This window comes from Chamaea fasciata, unplaced genomic scaffold, assembly GCF_029207755.1.
Source record: "Chamaea fasciata isolate MVZ Bird 193981 ecotype frontalis unplaced genomic scaffold, bChaFas1.0.hap1 SCAF_2, whole genome shotgun sequence".
NCBI classification, from domain to species: domain Eukaryota; kingdom Metazoa; phylum Chordata; class Aves; order Passeriformes; family Sylviidae; genus Chamaea; species Chamaea fasciata.
Genome location: NW_027094087.1, coordinates 41,623,819 through 41,649,989, shown reverse-complemented (window position 1 = coordinate 41,649,989; position 26,171 = coordinate 41,623,819). Strand labels below are relative to the sequence as shown.

The 26,171-nt window shown below is 36.9% G+C and overlaps 1 protein-coding gene across 10 annotated transcripts in view; it reads right to left on the bottom strand.

The window, feature by feature from the left end:
- Positions 1 to 26,171, bottom strand: part of GRIA4 (glutamate ionotropic receptor AMPA type subunit 4) — a 219,464-nt gene that overhangs the window by 31,182 nt on the left and 162,111 nt on the right. For all 10 annotated transcript variants that reach the window (XM_066175756.1, XM_066175757.1, XM_066175763.1 and 7 more), the window contains exons 10-13: positions 25,101 to 25,307; positions 18,462 to 18,832; positions 17,036 to 17,234; positions 11,795 to 12,042 (exon numbers count right to left, since the gene is read on the bottom strand). In XM_066175756.1, coding sequence (XP_066031853.1) covers positions 11,795 to 12,042; positions 17,036 to 17,234; positions 18,462 to 18,832; positions 25,101 to 25,307 — 1,025 coding nt within the window. The remainder of the gene's footprint in view (positions 1 to 11,794; positions 12,043 to 17,035; positions 17,235 to 18,461; positions 18,833 to 25,100; positions 25,308 to 26,171) is intronic.

Here is a 26,171-nt window from a genome sequence, read left to right as displayed (position 1 = left end):
ATTACTTCACTGACTTCACATTCTCTCACTCTATTTTGCTTTTCCAGCAAGAAAAATTTATTCAGGTGAGAATGCTCTGCTTGACATTTAATTCACAGAAATTGTAACTAAAGCCTAGTGCTCAGGAGAAGACCTTCTACCATGCAGGAAACATAAATATCACTTTCCATAAGCTACTACAACTTTCCAAATACTCCTGCAGCTCCAGGAGATTCAGTGTGATGGCTGAAGATATCCTTATCATGGCCATAATCTTCAAAAAAGGATCATAGCACAGTGCAGTCTGGAAAGTGCCTAAGGAGTTGTCTGGTCCAACCTCCTGCTCATACAAGGGTCAGTCCTGAGGTCAGATCACGCTGCTCAGGGCTTCAACCAGTCACGTTTTGTAAACTTCCAAGGATAAAGCCTGCACGGCCTCTCTGAGCATCGTGTCACTATCAGACTGCCCTCAGGCAGTCAGGGGAAATAGTTCCTCTCTACATCCAGTCTGAACTTCACCCATTGCATTTTATATTCATTGTCACTGACTCTCCTGCCCTATGCTGCTGTGAAGGGTCTGGCTCCATCTCCTTGAAGACCCCTCTGTAGACACTCTGGGATGCTCCTAGGATGCCACAAAACCATCTCTGCTCCAGGCTAAACAAGTCCAGCTCTCTCAGACTCTCCTCACCAGATGAGGTCCATATGCAGCTCCATCTTGATCGTCTTCCATGAAAGAGGTTCAATTTACTGATGTTTTTCTTAAATGAGGAGGCCAAAAAAAATTGATGTCATGTTCTAGATGGAGTCTGAATGTTTGCAATTATTTTATCTGATGCAACAGTATCTTCTCTTGTGGCCCACAAATTGGATGAACTAAAAGCACTCTAATTGGAAACTGCTTTGGATAATTGCCCACTATCTAAAAGAGATGCCAAAAATAGCAGTCTGCTTATTTAACTGTGACAGGAAAAGAATCCTAAATCCTCAAGAAACTGTGATGACTTTCTGTTCACTTTCAACTACACTTTCATAGATTGAGTTTGCATTAAACTGAAAAGTCAGAACTGTCAAGTGTTCATGTGGTTTTAAACCAAAATATATTATCAGCAGCTATAGAATATAATCAAAAAAGTATCATATACTGATTAAAACCTGAGGAGCTGCATCTTAGTAAATACAGTGCATCTGAATGTGGGTTGCTCTCCTAGCCTTGGACAGAGGACATGTTCCTTTTTTTTAAAACCCATAAACCAATATTTAAAATCAATAAAGAAATCAGCATGCTCCCTGTCTCTTCATGTTTTGTGTTGCAAGCAGGAAAAGGGTCTTGTGGAGAATTTAAAATTCAAAATTTTGGTCGAAAACGTAAAAATGTGAAGAATTGCCTAGTAATGTTTACATTTAGGCACAAGAAATACAGACAATTTGGGTTTTCTAGAAAAGCTGAGATTTTCTGTAGGATCCCATTGATTTTTCTGTAGGCTTAATAGTTTTAAGATCCAAAATAGACCTAAATCATACAAACGACATAGCATAAAATGTGCAAAATCAGGTGTCTGCATCCATACCAAAGAATCCAACCCTAATTCTACTTATAAAAGCCTCTTAAAGACATAGTTACAAATCTGGGCCACACTAAATGGAACCATATCAGCAACAGATTGGAAAGAGCCTGTTGTGTAATTATGTTCAGAGAAAGCTGTACATATTCTGGAGGTAACAGATGGGCTGCCAGATGTTGGGGCTGCTCTCACCTGCAGGCCTCATTCATCCCTGCTGCTAGTAATGGAAGATCTGCAAGCTAGCAAGGGATCTGGATCTTCCCACACAGAGATGCTATTCCTGACCAAGAGGGGAGAAAAAAAATACAAAAAAGGCTCTATTTTCTTTGTGTGCTAGAGGCAGATTATTATTTTCATGTGTTCTCTTAGAGTAGAAAGAAGTACCTGAAGTGTAACAATAAAATGGGTTTCTATGTCAGGTCAGAGATCACTTTTATGCAGTTGACTTTTGGCTTTAAAAAACTGCAGGGCAAATTTTAGTCAAACTTTGACTACAGAAAACTGTCAGTCCTGCCAAAAACTGTAAAAAGAGAGTTGCAACAGCATTGTTTAGCATAATGGGATTTGGTAAAATATATACTGAAATAGGAGCTAAATCTTTTTTCAGGCTTGATTTAAGCTCTCACTCAGTGACTTGGTTGGAACAGGAAGCAGAGGAAGGAAAGCAGAAAACGGGAGTAAGGCATCAAGGTATAAAAGCACAGAGACTTGCACTAAGGATAGCTAGAGATAGCTGAGAAAAAGAGCGCTAGTTTTCATTCTACATCCTACCACACACAAAGCAGACCAGTTAAGAGGAAAAATAATTGATCAACCACAAGTCACCATTTGATCAAACAATATTTTGAACTTTTACTGTTCAGTGAGATACATATATGACCATTTTTATTTGGAACCTGAGCTCCTTGGGAACATTCTGTTGATGGAAAAGAGCTGCATCTTAGAGCTGTTGTGTCAAGACGCACAGTAGCTTAAATTATACATTAAAACTTCTGAATCTTGTTTTGTGCTGTCAACACTTTTCCACCTTTCATGCTGGGATGTTCAGTCCATAATGCCTACTCTGTCACACATTGTGCCAGTCTGAGATACCGTTCTCAGTTCAAAGAAATCACAGGGAAGAAAACAAACTTTTGGTTGGGGATTTCTCACAAGAATCAAGGCTGCACAAAGACTACATGGCCATTTTATGTCTCTTGGAGTCCATCTGGTACCTACTGTCAATTGGAAGTGGGCACAGATTAATCCCAAACTGCTTTTCAGGTGCTATTTGTTCCCCAAATGTCATTTCCACAGAGAGGCATTGTTACAAGCTGCTGAGATGCCTTTCAGCAGCCTGCTCCCTTGCTTTAGGCTACCTACAATTTACCTGAACAATTATTATCTTAGTGGGATAGGCCTTTTAGCTGCTGGGAACTGTACCATCAACTTCAAAGGGCAGTTCCTGGGACTTGACACCTAAACAGCCAGAGAGTTGTAATAAAAAGAAAAGAGAGAAATAATAATGAGCAGCATTGTTAAAATATAAAGGGCTGCATCTTGCCCTCTGCTGAGATGCTTTACAAGGGATTGGGGAAATGGCAGGGAAAAGGGCAGGAGAAAATTACTTCTGAAGAGCCAAGAAGCAGCGTTTATTTCTCAGGGGATCTATAGACTGGAAACAACCATAACCTTTTGTATCCCACTGGCATACAGTGAGGATTAATGCTTATCAAGGTTTGTGGAAGTCCAGAAAATCAGTAAGATGTGTGCACAGCAATGGTATCAGTATTTTTGAGACATTATGCCTTTTGCTGATAGCCTGAGGCAAGTTCATTGCTTATACTTAAATATATGTCCCTTTTTACCTATCAGAGAATTCAACAGTCTGACAAATTTCATTTGGAGAGATTTGTTATTGTGAAGCTCCTATCCTGTTTGCATTCAAACAATTCTGAAACAGACAAGTATGAAAAGAACTCTGATCTTTCTGCTGCCTTGATTTATTTCTGATTGTAAAGAACAAGCCTGTTAATGAACTTTTCCTGGTGCTAACTACCTCAGACTGGCCCAATGCTTCTGTAGGACAGTAAAGAAATTTTTAGTAATCACTGAATATCAAAATGAGAAATCTCTTGTATAAACAGCTTGTACTTTTTTTTAAGAGCCTCACTGTACTTTTAAGCCAATACCAAAGCCAAAAACACAGAATGGTAGCTTCATCTTTTACACTGATTATACTGCTAATTTAAAAATACCTATTGCCACTGAAATGCTTAGAATAAAAAAACCCTCCACTTTCTATGCAATACTTTTACTGCTGTTTCCATGATCTGTTGTTTCACTCCTGCTCAGAAACACTTCATTTCACAACTTATCACACTAAAATCCCAAGACCTTCCTTGGAGTAAGGAGGAGGATGATACTTGCAGAGAGGCACCAGAACCTGACAGTGTGACCAAAATGAGAGCTGAGCTTCATGGAAGAGCTTTGCCTTCCATCAGTTGCTTCTACTGTCTTTTGTAGTGTAGGAAAACAGAAATGGCAGCAGAACAAATTTCTGTGACTTTTGCTTTCTCCTCCAAACCACAGAGAACTTTGTTCAATTATGAATCATCCCTGAAGTCTGAGAGTGAAAACATCCTGCTAGTGGCAATGAAGAAACAGGCTCTGTGAGGCAAGGCAGGTCAGAGACGGCTCTTTGAAGTACTTGAAAGATATAGTGATTTTTCCACCCCCCCAGGTCAGAGAAAATTCAGCAAGTGCAGCATCATGAACACTAATGAGCTGTTTCCTTTCAAAGACACAAGTATCAGAAATTATCTCAATAGCAATGCTCTTCACTGCAATTTGGTTACTTAAATAACAATTATTACAATTTCCTCCCTCTATAAGTAGAAATTGCAAGAATGGGCAAAACTCTTTCAAGTAGAAGATTTTGCCACAGTACATTTGCTTGTACATCTTGCAGTGGATCTCATTAGTCATCATCAAAATTTCCCCTTTTTTATTGCACTATTTTTGCACAGGGAAGACCCTTATCTTGATTGAAAATTATGAATTTTTTCCAACAGGCATCACTGGGGAACAGAGCAAGATGGGACTCTAATCTCTGTTCCAAAGGCTTTATATTTACTTTTCAAATAGATACTCTGTTTTTAGACAGAAATAATCCAGGTAACCCAAATTAAGTATGCCTCCCAGGCACAGCTGAAAGAACAACTTGCTAACATTCATTGTCAGGTTCTCTTCACTGATCTTCTTTTGACCCCTGACTTTTATATTCCTTCCTAAGCAGTGGCCCATTCTCTGCCTTTTTACCCAGTAAGTGTTATTTTCAGTTGATAGAAAACCTAACAAGCTCTGAAGGATCTGACCTGCTTGAGAAATATCTCAGCTATAAGCTTTGACACTGAATGGTAATGAGGTGGTAATTCAAGCCTTGTTATGCCTACAGTGAAGGGAAAAATATTATGCAAAGTCATACAGTATGATCTACCCCATCAGTCAAACAGGATAATGTTTACATATGTATAAAATGCTACAGATCACATTCTAGTTTTCATATAATTTGGTATCACAGAAAGAAATGACCTTGGAAAATCCTGGTAAGCTGACTAAAATCCTGTTCTTTTAAGTATCAACAGACCACCCCATAACTACGCTGGTGTTTTTGCTTTCTCCAGTGGCCCTTGCTTCAAAAGTGTAGAGGTCAAACTCAGTATTTTCACATCACTCATTTTAATTGTCACAAATTAATTCTCAATTATTCACCAGTTCTCTCTATATCTTCTCTACATCATATGTAAGTAACACCAGTTTTTAGGTCCTGTGGTGCTTTGCTGAAATAACTCTGTGAATAACACACTGATTAAGGGCAATACCAGACATTCTGGCAGGAGAAGAGAAATGTGAAAAAAATCAAACCTGATTCCTCTGCATCTCTCCTCACTGTGTTGCCAGCCAGAAGACAGCTAACCAGCAAGAGAAATACCCATTCTTCTCTCAGAAGTGCCAGAACTTGCACAGAAGCACATGGGCTGCAGATGTTATCAGGATGACTCAACCATACATTACCTATTTCTGTACCTTTCCAGAAACAGGAACATGCCATTGAGTGAAGAATGCAGCCCAGATGCACAGAACCAAGACAGAATAGTTACATCAACAATATTGGTTAAGAAAAAATAAAAAAAAAATCTATAAAGACCTTTGAAAACTGAAGAATATAGGGTACACAGAAGAGTGGTCCTGGGAAATGCTTCCTTTATGATACATCACAGCTTGTATAAGGAAGCTTTCACTGATGGGAAAAGTTTATTTTTCTAAAGATTCAGGGATTTCTGCAGTACAAAGCTATTGAAAAACAGCAGTGGAAGTAGTCCTCTGTAGTAAACAAATGTTGACAGTGTAAAAAAGTTTGGGTGGCCAACTCAAACATTTTTCCTAGTTCTTCTTTTACTCAGAGGAACTCTGTGGATATCATACCTATCCTTTTGTACACACAAATCCAATCTTAAAGAAAGCATAAGAAACCAGAGCACGCAAGATGTTTGGGGAGAAATGTTTTTACCTGTCCTTACAGTTGGCTACTGTGTAATGACTCTGATGGTTTTCCTACAGAGCTTGGTGTGAATTACCAGCTCACTGACCTACAAATCAAAATAATATATTAAGTTCACGATAAACAGCTTTGGCAGTGAATGATGAGCTGTGTATTCCTTCCACAATAAGCTCCTTATATTCTGGTCTCCAAAAACATTGAGGATAGCATTTCATAAAAAGTTTAATAGTCCCACTGGAAGAAACTATACTATCATATTGTTATTTTCAGGTCAATGAAAAAAAAAGAAAAGGAAATATCACTTACCAAAAAAAACCCCACAAAAAACCGAACAACAACAACACCACCAAAAAAAACAACCATAAAAAACCCCCCAAAAACAAACAAACAAACAACCCCCCCCAAAACAAAACAAAACAAAACAAAACAAAACCAAACCAAAAAAAAACCAAAAAAAAAAAAAAAACCACCAAAAAGGGAGAATATTCCATCCTATGTATGGTCTGCCAAAATTTTGTATGAATGAGCATGCATCACTAAAATAAGTTTTCTTCCAACACTAGGTTTCTAAGGAACCATACTAGATATATCTGTGAAAAGCAAAGGTAACATTGCCAGCTGTAGTACCACATTGAAACGAAGCAACAAAAGAGTGGCAATTTTAGAGATTCACCTCAGGAAAAAATGGAGAAGATGAAGTCACTGAGATCAAAATGGCAGATTATAGAGCCCATGTACACAAAGACTCCCTTCATAACAGATCTTTATCTTATTCCCACAGTTTCATTTTTCTTCAAGAAAAAGTTCCTTCCACCACAGTTCTCTCACTTCTACAGTGAATCTCTTTCAGGTATTGCACATTATATTATATAAAACAGGAGAATACATACACTGTTGACAGGGCACCATTTGGATGCCATTTGCACCCCAAGCAATCTGCAGGGCACTCCTCCCTTGGATGGGATGGAAACTAAAGTCTCTACCTTCCTGTATGTTGCACTTTTGACCTAAGTTGCTAGAATGATCAGAAAGTTGTATGCGCAACACTAGTGCCTCTGATGCACCACCCACACTGCACGCCTTATGTTAAACACAGTAAAGAATGGATAAAGCATTGAGTCAGTTCATGTCACCAGATGTCACACTGCCAAAAACCAGCAGATATCTCCAGGTGGACCCTTTTGCCTTTCTCTCCAGAGCATAAAGAATTCTTCCTAAAGTCAAACTGAGTTCATCCTTTACTACATAAAAAGAAGAGAGACTTATAAAAAGAATAGAGACTTGAATAATGGAATACAGAATCCCAGGTTCACATATATACATAAACATTAACTGTAATTCCAGTAGCAGGAACTTATTAGAGCTCTGGATTTCATGAGGTTGGTGAACAAATATCACCAATCTGTAAAACACACTGATGCATCTAGTCAAAGTTTTTCTATTATTTATCTAAATTTAATCCTGCCATTCTCATCTGCCTGGGCTCAACGTGTCTCACCAGACACTTATGACCTTGCAGGTTTCACTCATACATACTCTATACTTTAGGCTATAGGACAGGACTAATGTCCTTAGTTAAAACAGTGAGAAAAAATGACAACAACTCATTTTTTAGCCCAACCTGTCATTCCCCTTTACATAAAACAGTGTCAAGGTACAAAAAGCTGAAAAAACTTTTAGTGTACCTTTGGAAAAGTATTATCCTTAATTCCTTTTTCATTACCTCTTAGAGTGGGAAACTCTTTCATGTTCTTCACTATACAAAACTTGTTTATGATGCCTACATATCTAAAACAGAAAAGCAGAGGCATGCAAGGCACAGGACTTGAGTAGTACAAGATCTCCAGGTATTGCCCTCTGGAAACACAGTTACTGCAAGTGGCAAGGCAGATGACCCAGGGGTGATCCACAATGGCCAAAAGTCTGGCCACAAGAACATCTTCTAATGACAACACTTTTACAAAGGCAGGTCTTGCTAAGCAGACAAGCAGCACTCTCTTAACCACCTTTGAAAGCACCACCTTCGAAGAAAAAACCTTATTAATTCACACTGAGTACTGCACAGTGGCTTTGGAAGGATACCTACCGTTGTAGGAGGACGAAACAGTAAGAACAGTTGGGTAGTGCCATGAGAAAAACCTCAATTTTTGTTGTGATGAGAGCCTTTGCCCTCAATCCCACATTCCTTCTCAAACATGTCAGCCTTTTACAGCATCAAATAGAAATGAATATCACTGAAAAGGAAGGAAGGAAGGAGACACACATGATATGTGATGTGGTACTGCCTGTTGGGCATAAAAGAAACACACATCAGGCATCTCCCATCCTCCTCCATTCAGTGATATGCATTAACTGTAATACTGCACCAGCACTGAGAATAAGTCATTCCAATTAGGCAATAGGTACTGGTTGAACACTGCAGGAGTGTAGCATGAAACCCAACAAAGAAGAGTTTTGAATTAAAATCCACTACCCTGCTCATGTGTACAGTCATGAGCCACAGAGAGACCAGTCCTTGGATCTCTCTGACAGGTGGATTTCATCTGCATGAACCAAGTGATGAGCATGTGCTCTGTAATGAACATGAGCCTGGTGATGTGATGGTTGGGAACCATCCCTAATCCTGTGCTACAGGAAGAACCACTTTCTGTCAGCTAGGTGTGTGAAAGAAAATATGTGGTCTGGTTCTCCACACACTCACATCAATTTTATTCAGATGCTACTACATTTTCAGGGAAAAAAACTCCTGATTTATATCTTTGTAAGTAGGAGGAGGATTAAGACTAAAATACTTCTAATGAAATAGGTGTTCAAACAGTTTAGTGAATAATTTGATTTGAATAATTAATTTCAAAAATTGTTTTTGTTTTTTTTTTCCCTAGTCCTGAACAGACCAAAGATAGCATTTGAATGTTTAACTTTTTTATGCTCCTTGCAATTATTTGTAAACTACATCAAGTAATTTGTGGTCTACATATAACTCAAATAGGAAATTATGATTATTAATTAAAACAGAATTTACAACCTCCATAGCAAATTATGTCTTTAGACTAATTTATGTAATGAGCTTGCTAGCCTGCCCTTCATGGATTTCAAACTGCATGTTCAATATTTGCAATTATCTGTGCAGACAGTTACATAAGTCATCTGATCAGTGACAGAAACACTACCATGTGGGATGCAGTCAAAATAGCAAAAGCAGCATATTCTAAATCTTAAAAAATTCAGAAAATACTGAAACACGCAGTTAAAATTTACAGCCGACTCTTTTCTGTTCAAAAACACAGGGGGAGGAAGCTTTTCTCCTCTTCTGTAAGTGCTACTCTCTATAGATATACATGAAAGAGGTGGTATGAATGTGAGGTATTGCTTGTTCTTTATTTTTATCCAGAACATTAAGTGTGTTGCTTAATGTTTTTAGTAGGTAAGCAGCACTGATGGTTTGTCACTGGGGCTGGAGAGGGAATGGGGTGCAGCAGGAGAACAAGCAGCTTAGCACATATGAAAGAAAGGCTCAGGAAAGGCATGGACATGGACAGCCAGTCGAGACAGCTTGAAAGAAGATTTGGTCCAATTTTCAAGTCCGGTAGGATTTCCCCTATTCTGCTTTTTGAAATATGTTCGAAGGTAGGATGTGAAAAACTACATGGTTTTGATCACACCACCCTAACGATAGTTGCCGACCCCCAGTTAGATGAAAATATGGCTTCACTAAAATGTCTGGGAGCTTGGTCTTTAGATGGGATGGAACCAAGATTTCACACTGGATCCTTACAATTGTGGCAGTGCTCTTCCTCTCTGCTCTTATTAGTCTTACTAGGCTCTGCTACTTCTAACTGCTTTATGTTTCATCCCCATTACTCCTAGGTATTTTTGTCTAGCCAATTGAACAAACCTGAAATAAGCCTAAATTTGCCACAAATCAACTTCCACAGGCTATCAGTGCTCATTATAACAGCCTGTCTTGTGTTGGTATTGAATACTCTGCAGAAAAAAGGGAAAGGCACTACAGAACACCATAAAGCAGGCTTAAAGCAAAGTGCCCACTGCTAGGACATATATGACAGCAGCCAAAGTACCCTAAAAGGTATGCCCTAGCTTTAACTCAGTAAAGCCTTACTGTCAGCATTGGGCAGTTCCTTACTATCCTAAACTGCAGTGCTGCCTACCACTTTTAGGTTGTTTGAAACACTGAGAAGGAGATATCAATCTATCGGAAATGTAAAATAAAAACCAAGTATTATCTGAAAATATATCCAGATAATAGATCAGCCTCTCTTATTAGCACTGCCTTCTATCTTTAACTACTCTATGAGTTCTGGACATGTTTTTCTATAAAATTAGCATTTTAATTGTCATTTTCCCTCTCTCACCTCCTTAATGTCCTCTTACTACTTCATTCAGCAATGAAGGTGGCAGTTTTTAAATCTAAGAGGTACTGAATATTAAGGACCAAAAATTTGTATTCAGTCACTGAAATAACTGACCTGATTTTCCCCTGCACGTACAAATCTTCCTTTGCTGTGGATGGAAATGATTCTAATGATACTCCTTTCACCACCCCGTAATACAGTCACAACTACTGATTTTTGTGGCATTGTGTGCAGGTTAAATAGATGAGTTATGGGTGAGTCTGGTTATCTGCATAGTGGTAATGATGTCTCCTCTGCAGTCACAGATGTAGACAAGTAGCTCCTTAGTTATTTCATCCACAGACATACGGCTCCATCTGCACTTGCAACTCTTCCCTTACACCAGCTTCATCCCCTTTGCTTTACATCCTAATTCCTTATCATGAGGACAAATGTGAGAAATGGGGCGCTGAGTACTCTGCGGAGCATTGCCTTTCCCCCACCCTCGTGCACCTTATCATTGTCAGACTCCATAGGTCATACTCCTTTCAACTGCTAGTTGCTCCTTTGCTTTGAAGAAATTTGGCAAATCTACACTGGAAAATGTATGTTTTGTTTGCCTTAAATGTTAAAGAAACAGAATGGTAAATACCGCCAATTTTAACACAAAGTTGGTACCTTGACTTGTGTCTCCAGACATTTTGAATGAAATGCAAATTATGTCCTGCCTGTGAATCAAAAACTCTCCTACTTTACTGAATGCATCTGATACCATGATAAAGAAAATACTGGTGAGTTTGAAGGCAGTACTGAAATGCATAATGCTAGAAACACAAACATTTTTTCTAAATAAGAAGGTGCTTTAATAAAAAAATACTTTAATGAAGGACTAATTGCCTCCAAGTGATGACAGTTGAAAAAAGATGTTACAAGCAGCTTCTTACTCAGAAATTAGTAGCTGAGATCAATAAACAAAACATAAAATGTAGGCATATTATTGATGCAGATACTGATGCAGATAATGTAAGCATAATACTGCTAAAAAGGGTTGAATTCTGTGAAAAAAGCTGATGACATAGAATAACGGATGTTAATTCTATCGAGGCTGACTTCAAGTAGCTAGTGTTCAACCAGTTTGGTTTTTATATGGCCTTGAAACATATGCCAACTATAGCTGCTAAATCCATATTGCAATTAGAAATGGTTACCTTTGTTGATCGAAAATAAATTAAATGGAAGAAAATAAAAATAACATACCATGTTCACACACAAAACAAAAAGAGCTATATCAGGGACATCAGGGAAGGTGGAATACTATAACAACACATTTTATATTGTTATACTATTCCACCCACCTTAATGGAGAACCCTTCGGTGTGGCTACGCCATAGCCTTTCGAATCCAGATTTCCTCCCACTTTCATGGTGTCACATGGCTTTCGCTGCTCAATGTATTCATTCATGGTGGACTCCAGCAGGAAGGCAAACTTGCCCTTGGATTTGCGGACACGAGCTACTCCCTCTGCAGTAGTCCTAGTGAACACTGATGGCTCAGCTGATTTCATGTAGGTCCACATCTTTTCATACACTGCTATTTTTGATCTCTGGAGAAAATCAAAAACAAGTTAGAACAAAAGAATGTTGCAATATTTCAGAATGGCACTGCTCAAATAAAATCAATTATACTTAATTTTTCAGATATTTGAGGCTGGGAAAATCTCAGAGAAGGGTTTTATTTGAATTCTGTTATTTTAAAAGAGATGAGAAATAAAAGTATCAATACTATAATAGCAGATACTGTTTTTAAGTTTGACTACCCTCTAGCAGTCAAAAGAGAAACCTGCAAAGCTGAATTTACTGTTAGACAGAGAAAGTTCACACAGTCAATGTACGGTAAAGCGTATGTTAGGGAATGATATATGAAATAGATGTCCACAATAAGCCTATACTCTTAAGAGAAACAGTCAAACAATCTCCCCATAAATACTCAGCTGAATCTTAAAGCATTTCCCTAATACCCACTTCTTATACCATCACAACCACAAAGCTTAAGTAAGATTTCTGCTTTCATAATTCAGAGTCCAGAATTGACCTGATTTATATTCAGAAATGCTATACAATATTTGAAGACATGGTTCACAATAAAAGATGGAAACAGCAAGTTGTACCAAATATTAAAGGAAGTAAAATGCCATAAGCATCTTTCTTAAAGAATTAGGAATGATTTTAGAACTGTAGTATCAGTGGATTTATTTTAAAAATATATCCAATAACTGAGTAAGAAAACTACTTTCTCAAAGAATGCACAAGAATTCATGGATTAGAGTGCATTAGTTGAAAATTTTCCTGTCCTGGGACGCATGTAGTAACTACAGGTAATACCTAAGCAAAAATAAAACTTCTTCATAAAAATTTAAAGCAAATAAAACTTTTCCCTAAAAGAAAGGAAGGAAATGGTGTCAGGCTGAGAAGCTTCCCATGCTCATTAGATTCACTTAACAACTCCTTTGCTTCCTCCAGCAATAGGAATATATACATGCAAACCAGCAGTGTGTCAGCTGAACACTACACACTGTTTATATAATAACAGATGGCACTTGTCTTCCCCTATGTATGCTGCAAAAAGGACTTTTTAACCTAATGCTCAAGTCAGCTTTTATTTGAGTCAAGAGGAGTTTCTAGCTAAGCAAGATTTGGTCTATGAGTCTGTTCCTACACTGAGATGAGCACTCCAGGAAAATATTCATTATTATAAAGCCCCAAAACAAAGGGCCTTAGATTATTTAAACAAATACCAAATCCTATAATCTTAGTATTACATAAATTACAAATGGATTTAAGAAGCCTGGAACTGAGCCTTTTTATGCATGAGAGTAATTTCCCTGAAGCACTTCTTTTTACCAATTACTGAATGACTGTACTATTACTTAGAAAATAATTTGTTAGGGACCCAAGTCTATCCTGAAAATAAGTGGCATTTAACTAAAAATGTTCAACAAAAATGCCATATAGCAGAACATCATAAATTATGCTTTCCCTTTTTAGTTTGTCTGTATGCATAATTTTATCTTTCTGTCAAATATAATAACATTTGAATCAACAACAGCTGTGAACGTCCATAATCACATCCTGACTTGTCACCCTTTCTTTCCACTGCAGTCACAGCTCTTTTACATTTACATAATAGTGGCTGGGAGCAGAGCATAAACAAAGCCACCAATGCATTCTTTTTTTGCTTTACACAGATGTAATTTCATAGATTTAAATTTACAGAAAGAAAAAACCAGAAGAGAGTAGTAGTAAATGAGTCACACTTTCAAGAGTATTTTCTTGCTTTCGTCTGCCTTCACTTCCAAATATTTCTCTCATCTTAACATCTATTACATCTAATTCTTTATAAAGTTATCATATAATAGATCACTTTCATTTAAAACTTTATGCAACACATAAACAGCTTGATTTTTAACAGGAAACACTGCCCTAAATCAATTGAAAAAGGTTGCATTTAAATTTCTTTTTTTCTTTTTTTCTGTTTTTTTTTTTTTTTTTTTTTTTTTTTGTTTTGTTTTGTTTTGTTTTGTTTTGTTTGTTTGTTTGTTTTTTTTTTTCTTTTTTCCCCCTCTAGAATCTAGTCTCCTTTCCCCATAAAAATAGAAAAAATACGGAAAGTCTAACAAGGTATCTGCTCTCTAAGAACACTTTCTTCTCCCAGACTTTCATTTGTTTACATTCAATTTCTACATGTGAACTCCGAGTGAAAATTGAAGAGTGAACTAACAAATATTTTTTATTATCATATAAGGAAACATTGCAGCTTTCCCTGCAGTCAACCAAGCTGACATTTTAGGCTTTTCTGAGTAGAACTGCTAAAACTAACTACTTCCCTTCTAGAGCAATCTGCTTGGAAAATACAACTCTCACTGCATCTAAACCAGAAAATATGAGTATATAAGAGCTAACAGTATCAAAGTTCCTCTTTATGTTGGCTTGAAAATGATTTTTCCTTTTCTGCTTTCAATCCAGATTTAAAACAAGCTGAAGAGGTGTTCAGAGTTTCTGACATTTTGCTCAGAAATGACAAAATGATGAGAAAATGTCCTGAAGGCTCATCTTCAACCAGATAATCACCACTGACAGAAAAGTTACACGTGATTCCAACACCAAAATGCATTGCTTCCAAACCCACAAAATGTTAGACTTGGCACTCAACTCTTCTTGTACCATTGTTTCAGGCTAGGTCTTAATTTATATATTATGAAAACAGCTTTTGTGTCAATCTTGTCTGCTGAAATTTTATCTTTATCCCTGTTTTGTGAAAAATATTTTTAGAAATAGCACATAAGAATAGCACGTATCATTAAGAATCACTATACTGTGTCAGAGATTAGAAATCATTTGAAAGCAGAGCCTCAATTGCACCATTTTAAAGAAAGTGATCAACACCGTTCAAATCTTCATTAAGCTTCAAAATTTGCATATGCAGTAGTATTTAGTATTTGTAGCCAATTTTAATGTTTCTCTCTGTATTTTGAAAGAAAAGAAAAAAATAAAAAGAGCAACATTGGTTTTTCCTTCTTTTATCTCTTGACCCTTTAAGATTGAAGTGAAAGAAGGGCTGTCGCCATAGGCTTTTAAATTCATTATAGAGTCTTCTCTTTAAAATGAGAACTTGCATAAAATATTGAAAAAGTTTCTGTGTTCACAGGATGATTTAAAAGAACCATGACATTTTTGTGACCAATATTGTTTCTACATTAAACTATCTGATCTCATTACTTCAATACAATGGCTTGTAAAAGTTTTTTGAAAATCTTAAGAAAACAATTCCAGTCCTTCATTCTCTGTTTCTTTGGGAATTAATTTTTGCATGCCATCACCTAAAAAATTTGCAACCACTAGATACTCTTAAAAATGTAACAAGGTAATAAATACAAAGCTACATAAATCTGCCTGTCCATCCCCATCATGTTTTTAAGTATCATCACAGCTTTATTCTAGTAGAAAGAACTATTTTTACCTGTATATTGTGGTTACCACCTCAACTTATGATGGACTGCAACTGGAGTATCAAGAATAAAATACTTAACTTTCCATAAAAAGAACTAAAAATGTGTTTATGGGTGAAATATAGGGGAATATAAATAATTGGTAGGAGGGACTATACTCATTTAAAAAAAAATAGTAAGACCAGTGTAGTTAGAAACCTTTCAGTGAACAGTATCGATTAAAAAGGAGGTATCAAGCCTCTAGCCATTTCAGCTGGACCCCTCTAGAGTTCAAGAGGCAAATACTTCAATGTGTGCTTTATTTCATCCTAACACACATATCTCACACAGGATGCATAGGGCTGCTTTTCTTTCTCCAGGGTCTACAGAAGAAATCTAGAAAACTGGGTTAAACTGAACTCCTTGATGAGTTTCATGATGTGAAGGTCCAATCACTATGTGTTTGTTAAGTGAAATTTTTATCTTATAAATCATCTTTTCGCAGCTAATAGAACAGATTTGCAAGATTTTATATGGGGATATTTGTTGCAATAAATAGCTTATTTCACTTGAGACACTGCCTTTGAATGGATATTGATTATAGTTTCCAAATAGCATTGAAAAAATTTTTAATGGTTTACTGAGTTCAGTTTTGCCAAACTGAAAACAGTGAAGGTGCATGTAAATGCAGAACACAGATCTCCTTTCAATTAAGCAATTAGAAGAAATTTTTAGTCCATCTTCTTGACTTCTAAAAATCCCTTAATCTCCACATATCAGATAAATAATGACCTAATTAGCTGTGTAATTTTCAAGCAAGGGTTACTGGCTCACAGCATTTATTCAGAGCTGTGTTCAAACACTTAAACTGACTTCGATCAGCTGAGCTTAACTTTCATCTGCTGGAGACATGAAATAAAAGAGAAAGGACTGTTTATTATGCACTGCTTGGGGTGTCAAGCTCCCTGCTTTCCAGCTGGCAAATGATGAGGATTACATACTAACCACACTAACGCAGGAAAGCAAATGAGAATGAAGTAATCAATAGAGACAGCACAGGCATATGAATGGCTATTTAGGCTATTTCCTAAAGCTCCAACCACATCCCCTCAAGTTAAATTTTCTCTTTATAATCCGTCTGAAAGTCAGCAGATTAAAAAATGCATTTCCTTCTCACCACCCAAGACCCTAAAGCAAAATGCACACAGCCAAATCCATAAGCTGAAACAAAACCTGCAAGACTCCATGTTACCATCATAGGCTTTCAATGCTGCACATCACATCAGTACTGTAGCTTTATATGAATCAATACTGCAATGCTGGTTTAATTATCACTGGCTTCAGTATTCCCCCGAGCATCTCTTTTGGACGTTTTTTTTTTTTTTTTTTTTTTTTTTTTTTTTTTTTTTTTACAGGATCAATAAGCTTTCCACAGACTAAAAAACTGAAAACTCCAACAAATGGTCTTGTGGGGGTAAAAATGTAGCTGAATTATTGCAGAAGTCACAAAACTATACTGCATATAATTGAAAAATCACATTATTTCACATTTCCAAGCATCTTATGAGAGTGGTTGGTAGGGATAGCTGCTCTAATGGACGCGCCAACTTACTCTGAAGAACTCTTTAGTTGACCCTGAGTCCAGTGTCCCGTAAGCAATTTCGGTTTGTTTGGCAAGGTCTTCTGCACTCTCTATGGGTGAGACCATTCGCTCAACAGTCAAGAAAGCAGCGAGGTTAGCAGTGTAGGATGAAATAATGATGAGCGTGAAGAACCACCAGACACCTCCGACAATGCGACCTGAGAGGGATCTAAACATGAATAAGATAATGCACATTTTCCTGTCTCTTAAGCCACAAAGAGTGAGAGAGAGAGAGAGAGAGTGAAGGCACCATTATTGCTGAACATTTGTCTTTAAGTAACAATCAATTGGAGGAAGATCATTTGCATTTTAAATATTAATAAATGCTTCTACTCTTGAAACCTAATGTCTGCAGTGTAGTCCACTGTACTAACGTGTATCACACAAACACAGAAGCTTAAATCCTCTTGAACGGTAATTTCAGTGCTCCTATTATTTCAGGACATGCCTAAAAATAGGAAAAAATTGTCAAAAAAATACTGGGTAGGTAATCTCTTTTTGGAGACAAAAGTAAAGCATGGTAGCTGAAAATCGGCAGCTTTCTCAGCTTCCTCTTTAAAAAAAATGCAAAAGGCTTTGCATATGGATTATGTTGGTTCTAGGATTAAAATGTTTCTGTCACCCAAACTTTTCAAAAATTCCACAAGCTACTGCAATCATTCATTGAACATTCACATTTTTTTTCTTTAAGAAGGAAGAATTTTGTGATAAAAGAGACAGTTCTGTTAAGCAAAAAAATTATATTTTCCTTTTCAATACCTGCAATTTGATGAGAAGGTTTTTGAGGAGTAATGCACATCCAATCTTAATCAGTATCAGTTTTATTGCTAAGTTCAATAATAGAAGGATTAGGCCAATGCTGAACACTCAAAATTTCACTGCAAATGGCTAAAATGAAGAAGCCTTTAAGTTTGAAAGATTAGGTCATAATATATAATTAAAAAGTTTTAGCTACTGCCCACTAAAGTTCCAGAACTTCTTAAAAGGTTGAGAAATTCAGGGAATTTCTGCCTTGATGCAAGGCAGATATTCAGCACAACTGTGTGCATTTCATGGTTGTAACACAATGGAACCAATCTAGCAACAACACAGTTCTTCTGAAGTCAACCCAGTGGAATTTCCCCTGCGTGAACCTGCTGTTTCTGAGAACTGTTTCTGGTTTATGCATTTTGACATTGGTAAAATAATAGTAATGACTGAAATTCAAAGCAGATTACCTGTTGCTCTTATCATGGCTATTAAGAAAGAAAGAAAAAAGAAAAAAAAAAAAAAAAAAAAAAGAAAAAAGGCTTCCTGAAGAATGAACTTCAAAAAACTGCCAGGAAAATTAACAAAGGAAGATTGTATGCTTCAGTGTTGAAGATAAAATGCAAATGTAAAAAGATTTGACACAAACCTTGGGGAAATATCACATCCTTGTTGCATAAAGGCACCCAGGGAAAACCAGAGGCTGTTGAATATGCCAAACTCATTGGGAGGCTGGTCACTGGGTCCTTCTTTCCCATCCTCTGGTTCTTCTGTGTGCCACTCATATGGACTAAACCTGCTAACTAGGAACAGGACCACACTGACACCAATGTAGGCAAAGACTATGCACATCCAGATCTCATACGCCAAAGGGTCCAAGAAGGAAAACACTCCCGGTTTAGATTTCTGGGGCTTTTTGATCATAATGGATATCCCCAAACTCATAAAAGGCTTAGAAAAATCAATGACCTCTTCTCGTACCAAAGTGATGGTCAGAGGCGCAACAGCAATCTCTGCTTTCTATAAAGAAAAAAGAAATATAGATGTATAGATTAATTGGTGTGTGCTTACACACTTGGTTAAGCAGCTAATTCCAAAGGTATGTTATTAACATCAGGACACTGTGGCTTAAATGCTCTTTGTAGCATTTTTCTCTTTCTTTCTATCACACTCTGCATTTACTCAATATGCTTTCAGTAAAACATAGACATTGCAGGTTTTTATTTTACAGAATTATGCAAATACCTAATTTTTTCGCTAAGGAGAAGAATCTTAAATCTTACAGAGGGGAGCAGCAGTGTAAGAAGATCATTTTAGTCATTAATTTAGATTTAAATGAAGGAATTCAAGAAAGAATGGAAAATGGGAATAGAATGACCCTATTATCACTGAATGTATAGAGATTTTTTAAGATCCCAGAAACAGTAATTAATAGTCATATTTTTGTAAGACATAATAATGTTTTGAGGTAAAGCAGTTCATAGACTCAAGAAAGCCCCAAATGGCATGAGGCTGCAAAAGTGATTAACTGTTGCTGTGATTCCACCAAACTGCACAGAATTGTCTCAAGGGAAATATAGTTCAATAAGACTGAATTAGGTTTTAAACAGCAAAAAATGGCAAGTATACAGGAAATAGGTCTGCAAAATCAAGTAATGAAAGGATAAAAGGTGTGCTGAATCCATTCCCACCAGTGTCAGGAATATTTATAAATGTGTTTCTAACATGTTTTTTGGATGAAGATGCCAATTTTGAATGAATAATTATTGATGGAGGTGATTATGGCTGCTAACAATGATGTCTGTATGCATATAAAATATTGGAGCTAAGCTAATGGATCGTTTTTCTCATTAGGGATGCTGCATTAAATTAAGGTTTGTTCCGTGACTAGCCTTGCCTTTTACACTAAAGCTGTCCTTACAGCAGCACTTCAGATGGGAATTGTATGGGGACCTGGGTAAAAGGATGCACCTCTGAGTGCAGAACAGATGCAAGAGCTGCTGAAACCTTTCTCCTGTTCATCACCATGGTGCTGTGTCTAGGTACAGTCACAGAGCAGAGCCCATGCTCTGTGACCAATGTGGGACTTCTATAGAGCTCAAGAGAGTAACAGCATTTTGTGAACACTTTTGTTGTTTCAATGAGTTTAAAACATGCTGAAAAATAAGGATGTGCTCAAATAGTTCAATCCAAGTGTTATGTAAATAGCTTGTGTGCCAAAGAAAATATTGAAATGGAACTTTTTTTGTTCTCTTACAACTTTGAAACAGGTAAATGCATTTAAAATAATGTGTTCTTCATTTTATGTGCTAATTCATATGGAGCCATATATGTTTTATGGAATTTAATTTTAAACCAATATTGTGTAGTTAAAAATTAAACCTATTTTGTCAACTTTGCAATTGTAAATAATTCAAAATAACTGATTCGTTCCAGTGCAATGGCCCAAATAAAGACATCTGTATTAAGATGGCTATATATTAATCATCAGATTATATCTCTCATTCTGAAATAGCTGCGATGCAAACAGCAATTTTTTTATAAAGATATTACATTTTAAGCAATGTACCTGAAATCATAATTTTGCTCAGGTATCAGAAATTACCTGTGGTGCTAATGTCTGAGGTAAATGTTATAACACTGTTAATTCTCTGAATATTAATTTACATTTTGTTATACAAGGTATTTTTAAAAAATTTGGGTTCTTAACCCCTTGTGATTACTTAAGTCAGGCTGAAATAGATGTTTTATGAAAACAGCTATTATATGAGGAAGGATAACATGTCTAAAATATATTTTTAAGTTTACTGAAAATTAAAGAGTAAACTTAAGTTTCTGTAGTCTGAAGACTGTATGATGGTTTTAACTACTGGCTTTTCTGCATAATTTTGTTTTCCATCTCACTCATAAGTATTTTTTCTCCAGAAGAATGGGCTCCTTCTTTAGAGACAATGTGTTTTGTATTTCTAAATTTTGATTTCTGAGAATGCCTAATGTGGAGTCCATTAATTAAGCAAGACTCATGGCAACTGTGATGTCTTCCTGACAATCTTCTCTGTGTTTGTCACACATTGGTATTTTCATTAACGTAGTGCAAATGACAGACCTGGTCACTGGTATTCAAAGGTGTTGGCTAGCAGGTTTTTTTCTTTTTTGTCTGCAGATTTCTATTGGGGCTAAAACACAGATCCTTGGGGGTTGTTAGTTTTCACAGTGTGAGTTGGAAAAGTGAAATTGCCATTTTAGTGTGAATTAAGGAGATTTAAAATACCTACTTAACACAGTGCATATTATGTGTGAAATGCTGGAGAGGATTTATCTTACCAAATTTAAATGCTCAAATAGGGTATGCAGAACTTGAACAATATCAGAACTAGCTGCCTACAGTACTTGAAGGAGTCAAAGAGGAGAAATAGGAACTTAACCCATTTTTTACAATAGTGATTTAGTATCAGATAATTCACAATGTAGATAAATCCATTTCATGCCCATAAATCTAAAGGGAAAATATATAGCTAGCTCATAATTAAATGACAAAAATTTGGAGAAACTACAGCCCCCCTGACTGATCATATTATTATTTTTGTAAGACTATTGTGTGCCATGTGAAGCCTACATAAACTCTTCATTGCAAAAGCTAAATAATGAAAATAGCTGTGCATGATAATTAACAGCATTTCTGCTTTGCCCAGTTAATGTACACCATGTAATTATGGACTTAAATGATTAACAATATAACTATGGTGCAGAAACAATTAATGATTTTGTTGCCAGTGAAATCTGTTTTGACAAAGACTAATGATACTTCACAGCTAAATCAACTGTGTCTGTAGCAGCATTTCAATCAAGGCTCCACCATTACCAAGTACAGATGCATTCTGGATCCTTCCAACATTATAGAAACTGATTCGGATGGTGGGAGACATTTTCTTTCTCAGAATATAAAATTATTACAACCTTGTGAATGAAATATATGCTTGGTACAAGTATCGTGAAGGTAGTAAAGCTACCTGAGAAAAATCATGCAGAAAGTAATTTTAATCTCAGAAGCTCATGGCTTCTGAGATTTCAAACAGAATTGAGTTGTGACCTTTTGTGTTAAGCAGTGAAAGAAAAGCATTCTGTGTCAGGAGATTGAATATTTAATTGGAGTTGACTGCTAGTGAATTTGGAAACACCTGTTACATGTACTTAATGACATTTCATCCCCAGCCAGCATTTCTTCTGCGAGCTAGATATCAAGGCAAATAGAATCCACATGGACTATTGCATGCATTTGGATACATCAGGGACAAATGGCCAAGATTTCCTGGTAGTTTTTAATAATGTGCTAAAAAACAAAACAGGAAAATAGGCAACTGTCCCCACCATGACATTCTATACAATCTTAGCAAAACTGTACCCCATGGGACACGAGGGAAAAATCAGCCATGGAGTTTAGGAAATTACTAAGCTGCTCTGTGCAGCACCTGGGTGTCCAGGTAACAGAACAACCTCTGGTGCCTACAGGTCTTAAAGGAACATGGGATAAAATTTTCACATGTCCACTCTCAGTAATATGGATAGGGCTAAGGGCCATTGGGGTATGATGGTAAGAGCAAGAGGGCAGAGGAACTTTTGTGTTGCACAGAAAGGGTCCAATCTCACTGGCCAAAGCAATACTGTCTGTTAATCCGTTAACATGGTTGGGAATTAAAAGCTGTAAAATGCTTCTGAAACACATCGTCTCATCAACTTGCTAATTCAGTTACAAATTCTCTCCCCAGTCCTGGCTGCAAATAAAAAACCTTGCTTGAAACACAGCCAGCTACTCAGACTACTTGTGTTTATGATTAGGGGATCTATCAGAGAAGAAGAACATACTCTTTTAGCAGAGCTTTGCAGCAAAGTCTCTGGCTGACTGATTTTTCTGCTTTCTGTATGTGGAATAGGCCTGGGAACCTGATGCTCTGTAAATTGTCTGGCAAGGGCTCAAGGAAGTTGCAGGGAGGATGCTTTTGATAGATTCCCTGCGGAAATCTTTAGCAGAAAACTTTTAAGTATCAGAAAGAACAATTTCCTCTAAAGCTACACCTGTAAAAGTACAGTAAGCACGCTTGGCGTAGCTCTTGTCCTTGAGGCCCAGCGGCACTGGACAGGCCGCGTTGCTGCCGTGAGAGTCACCCGACATCTAAACCTGCATGGCCGCATTCAAGCTGCCTACAGGAAAGGCCTCTGCTCTCTCCCAGGGTCCAGCCGGGCTCAGGAATTGTTTTGGACAGTAATTTTGGGCCAAAAATATACCAGAGACCATTCTTGCAATTTAGCAGAGTAATCAGGCAAATTCCCAAGCACAGGGACACTCCCTGGTGCCACTGACACACACAGCCTCAAGGAGCCTTAAGACAGTGGAGCAAATGTACATGGCAACAGCTGACTTCAGTTACAAAGCAGCTCCAAGAGCTTTGCTGCGGCTCATTCTCAGGGTCCAGCCCCAGAATCACAAATAGACTGCAGCCATCCTAAATAGATAGTTAGAAAGAGCCTCCTCACTCTTTTCCATTACAAAAAAGATGTGTTGGCCTCGTACTCTGGGCTGGCCTTCACGCAGGTAATTTGCAACAAGTTCCTCATGCCTGTGAACTTTACTGCTATCAGCTCTGTTAAAAGCTGTAGGTGTTGACACATCTCTGTGTGCTTCCTTACAACACTTTTTCTTTCAGTCTAGTCCTAGGGCAGCCTGGGTTTGATGAGGTAATTTTTTTAAGATAAAATAAGGGAAAAAATACCCCAAACAAACAGAAAATTAAAGCGTAATATCAAGTTTCTGCTATAATTTTCAACTAGATGTTAGGCCACAGAAACTGTGCATCTGAGCAAGACAAATAGTAACATTTCTTGGATTACTGAGAAAACATTCTAGTATAAAACAGTGCTTGGCCATTGACGTCCACGGGTTGCTATTGCAATTAAAAGCCAGAGAAGAAGTAACCTCCATACCTGATAAAATAAGTCTGTAAAATCCTTATCTTTTAATATCCTTAGAGTTGAGCTGCTTTCAAGCCACTGAAGTAGATATATGGGGTTGGTGACATTCATTGTTTCTACTCCTTATATACAAAATTGAGGTTGGTTCCCTCATGAACTTCCAAGAACATGGAGAGTTTTGTGAACCTGATATAACCTTTCCATTCCAAAGGGGGGGGGGGGGGGGGGAGATCACTGAAATTTGGGGGCAAGATTTCCCACACTCCTACAGCACAGAGACTGTTTCATTCTGCAGAGTCCCTTGAACTGATGCTAATGGAGAATTTATCAGCTATGCTAAACTGACAGAGGGGAACTGACATGGAGCTGCTACAAAAGCCACAAGACCTTTGTAACATATGGCCCAAACTGTCAATGAAATTGTGAAAAATGCAACTGGGGATGGATCAACTGGTATGCAGGAAGTTTTTTATGGGGAGGTTGAAGCATGTTATGAGTTCATGGGTGGAAATATTCACACCTGAGTAGTTTGAGGATTTTTTTTTTATTCCATCACTGAAATGAAAAGCTTCTCTAAGAATTCTGACTGGTTCTCAGTGCAGATACTAGCAACTGCAGTCATTAGCAAGCTCAGCTCTGAGTTTTGCTACTTCTGGTAACACCAGATATTGCAAATATTTATCTAGGTTTGTTAGAGCTATTTTCTTTAAAAATTGGAACTTTATGTGTCAACAGAATTGCTAAATATTACGGTATTCTGAAGAATCCTTCTCCAGATCACTCTATAACATAATGTTCTCAGTTATTAAACTTACCAGGTTTGCTCTTAAATTTTATTATTGATGATCATCTTAAAAGTCTATCATCACTGTGAATTGCCTAATTATGTACTTGTCTGTAGTGGTTTGTTATCTGTGTTTAATATATATGATGGAGGATTTTTAATTTCTCAAACTAGACCAAGAATCCCATCTTTTTAAAAAGATCTGTCCACCATTCCATGAAAATGAGTTAATGAGTGATATTCTTCCCCACCAAGTTTTACAGTGAGTCAGGAATAGATGGTCTCTAACATTCATGAATTTTTACGGGATATACAAACTACGGATGTTCTAGTATTTCAAGGTACTAGTTGAAGAAATAGTAGAACTTGCATGAAACTATTTATTTTATTTTGAAAATAGGTGAAAACACACAGATCTGAAATAAGATTCTGTTTCTTTTCTGTGACCAAAAGATTAAATAAAATGCACATATACTTCCTATTTTATGGCTTATACTATGATAAATTAAATCCTGCTTCAAAAATTGGTATGCTTACCCCATAAACAAGTTCTCCCACCATCCCATTCCAGATTTTTGTCTCTGGATCCCTTGCTCCATATTTTCCATCAGGAACAATGGCAATTTTGTACTTGATACCAATATGTTTTGCAATTTCTGATGCCAGATCTACACAGTATCCTTCAAACTTGTCATTCCCTTCAAACGTATCATGGTTTTTCTTGAACATAACATATGGGGCTTCCTATAATGAAAGAAGTAGAACTGTAAAGGAGAAGTGTACCAAATATAGTCTGAAAAAAAACAAGCATATCATGAACTGACTGAACAACACACACTTTATAAAAAGTTCATGGACAGTATTAGCACGTTCAAATTAAAATGTATGAGCAGAAATCCTTCTGGCAAGGTATACTCTTTACACTAATTTGGATTATACATTTCACAAGAATTATGAACCTTACTTTGTTTTAAATGGAAGACCTTAATGCAGTATACACTGAATTTAAAGCATGAGTGGAGGGTTGGGCCTATACAACGCAAAGGGCTGTGAGATCATGAAGGTACAATGTAGACGTCTGACCAGTGAGTAAGCATATCCTCTAACACAGTGGGGTTACTGCCTATCTAATTGCAGATAAAGAGCCTGAGTGACTTCCTTTCTTGAGGTTTAGAATGTATAGTTCCTAGGAGGCTACATACATTTTAGTGAGAACGCTGCAATACATTCCAAGGAAATATGCATCTTTCCTTTAAAATAAACAGTACAGACTGTGCAACATTGTTTAGGATGAATTTAAGTGATATACATGGACAAGAATGGTATAAAGTTGACAGTGACTTTACATGTTGTATGAAAAAGAAGTACCAAATATTTTGAGAGAGTGAGTGCCATTGAAAATTAGTAAAACCTGTCTTAAAGAGTGGATCTTGCATTCCCTGCATAAATCATACTATCACAATAGTGAACATGATGCGACTGGGAAATCAAGGTCATTTTTCTTTAAGTAAAACTATACTTTCTGATTGTATTTTAAATCACTTCACATAATTCATATTCAGAGCCAGTTCCAGATGAAATATTTATCTAATATAAAGGGTGACTTAA